This window comes from Thecamonas trahens (genome assembly GCF_000142905.1).
Source record: "Thecamonas trahens ATCC 50062 unplaced genomic scaffold supercont1.102, whole genome shotgun sequence".
In the NCBI taxonomy this organism is placed as follows: domain Eukaryota; order Apusomonadida; family Apusomonadidae; genus Thecamonas; species Thecamonas trahens.
This window is the reverse complement of record NW_013657578.1, coordinates 7,752-9,426: the sequence shown is the minus strand read 5'-3', so window position 1 is coordinate 9,426 and position 1,675 is coordinate 7,752. Positions and strand designations below refer to the sequence as shown.

Here is a 1,675-nt window from a genome sequence, read left to right as displayed (position 1 = left end):
TCCGGATCTCGCTTCCTGTCTCATCCAATTCATCATCTGCTTCACAGCCGTACCCGGCTCGCGCGATCGGTCGGTCCTCGACCACTCGGGCGCACTCTGCTGCACGCCCGAGTAGTGGTTGTACCTTCCGGTGGCGCACATCGTCAGCATGGTGGTGGTCATCGGGCTTCCGGCCACGGCCGCCATGGCCCTCGCCCGTCCGCATGCAGATCGTCCACCGGCACGTCCCGCCGCACTCGTGGTACGTCCTCGCCGTTTTTACGCCGTCGCTTCGATCATCGAGGGCGTTGGCCTCTGGGTCAAGCACCCCATCGCCGCCTCGGCCCTCCTCGTCGACCATAGCGGCGGCGATGAGAGCAATGTCGAGGGTGACGACGTCCACGATGCGCACACCGGTAGCCACATCGCTACTTTTGGCTTGGACAGAGGCGACGTCCCACCCGTCTCAGGCCGCGCCGTCCACCGCAGGATCTCCGACCTTTTCGCGCGGTGGAGCGCGCCGGTGGTGACGACAATCGCGCCAAGCTGCGGCTTTGCCAGCGAGTTTGCCCTCGCACTCTTCCTGGCCGCCGCCGATCTTGCCGACGGCGATGTCCTGCTCATCCTGCCTTTGATCGTCGTTGAGCCCCCGCCGTTCCCTTGCGTGTTTCTGGCCGATACAAGCGGCACCGCAGCCAGTGTTCTGCCACGTTGATAGGGCGTGGTCACTGCGGTGCCCGCGGGCGCAGCGATCGGCCTTGGTCCTCGTGCTGTTTTACCAGAGGAGGAAGAAGACCAAGGAGATCGAGGCGAAGCAGACGCTGCGGGCGGTGGTAATGGAGGCGGTGGCCGATGTATGCCAACGCGCGCAACGTGGTCACCATCTTGCACGGGCCTTTCATCGCGTCAGGCATCGGCGTCATGCCGTACGCGTCGATTGCCCCAGACCGCATCCACAGCGCTCCGCACGGAGCGCAAGCGCGCGTACAGGCAATCTCGTTATGGTGGGCCACCCGCTCGCTCAACGCCTACCGGAAGCGGCCAGAGGTGCTTGCCGAATCGTCGCCGCTTGCCGAATCGTCGCCGCATCGGCTTCTTCGCGAGATCCGGATCATTGTCTCGGGCGTGTTGCCGTCGGCACCCGTAGTTTCCCTACACGGTCGGCTACGCTGCGGCGCATCACAAAGCCTCCACGCTGCTGGGCGTGTTTTAGTGCGGCATCGCGTCGCCCGCGGACGATGTCCCGGCGGCGGTGTGGGCGCTGCGGCACACCACGAGGAGAGATTTGAGCCGTAGGACTAGCGGCGTGCTTGGAAGATGGCGATGGCCTTGTCGACGTGCTGGAGGATGTTGGCGCGGTCGGCCTGGAGGGCGGCGATGTTGCCCGTGGCGATGGTGACGTGATCCCTGACGTCGGCGAGCTCGACCTTGGTGTCGGCGAGCTCGGCCTTGGTGTCGGCGAGCTCGGCCTCGAGTTTGTCCACGCGAGTGGAGGTCCCAGCAGAGGCGCCTGCACCGCCGCCAATGTCGCCACCAGCAGCGATGGCCTCACGGACGTGGTCAGCAACACGCTCCGGGATAGAGCTTGTACCAACGATGAGGTTGTAGACTTCCTTTGTAGCCAGATTATTGGCGCTGTCGGACTTGTTGAGCACAGCCGAGGCAATTGACATGGCCGTCTCGCCGTAGGTCCGAG

At 64.7% G+C, this 1,675-nt stretch overlaps 3 protein-coding genes across 3 annotated transcripts in view; 2 read left to right on the top strand and 1 right to left on the bottom strand.

Moving 5' to 3' along the window:
- Nucleotides 1-203: 203 nt before the first annotated feature.
- AMSG_11521 (uncharacterized protein) lies at nt 204-694 on the top strand (the record flags this gene model as incomplete). Its single annotated transcript, XM_013897152.1, has 2 exons — nt 204-254; nt 284-694. 2 exons carry the CDS (start codon nt 204-206, stop codon nt 692-694), a joined length of 462 nt encoding a protein of 153 aa, XP_013752606.1.
- Nucleotides 695-831: 137 nt separating this feature from the next.
- On the top strand, nt 832-1,192 carry AMSG_11520 (uncharacterized protein; the record flags this gene model as incomplete). Its single annotated transcript, XM_013897151.1, has 2 exons — nt 832-1,095; nt 1,127-1,192. The coding sequence occupies 2 exons, from the start codon at nt 832-834 to the stop codon at nt 1,190-1,192; spliced, it is 330 nt and encodes a 109-aa protein (XP_013752605.1).
- AMSG_12461 (uncharacterized protein) overlaps nt 1,186-1,675 on the bottom strand; it is a gene marked incomplete at its 5' end in the record, with an annotated part of 2,312 nt that continues 1,822 nt past the window's right edge. Inside the window, one exon of the mRNA XM_013897150.1 lies at nt 1,186-1,658. Coding sequence (XP_013752604.1) covers nt 1,278-1,658 — 381 coding nt within the window. The 3' untranslated portion in view covers nt 1,186-1,277. The remainder of the gene's footprint in view (nt 1,659-1,675) is intronic.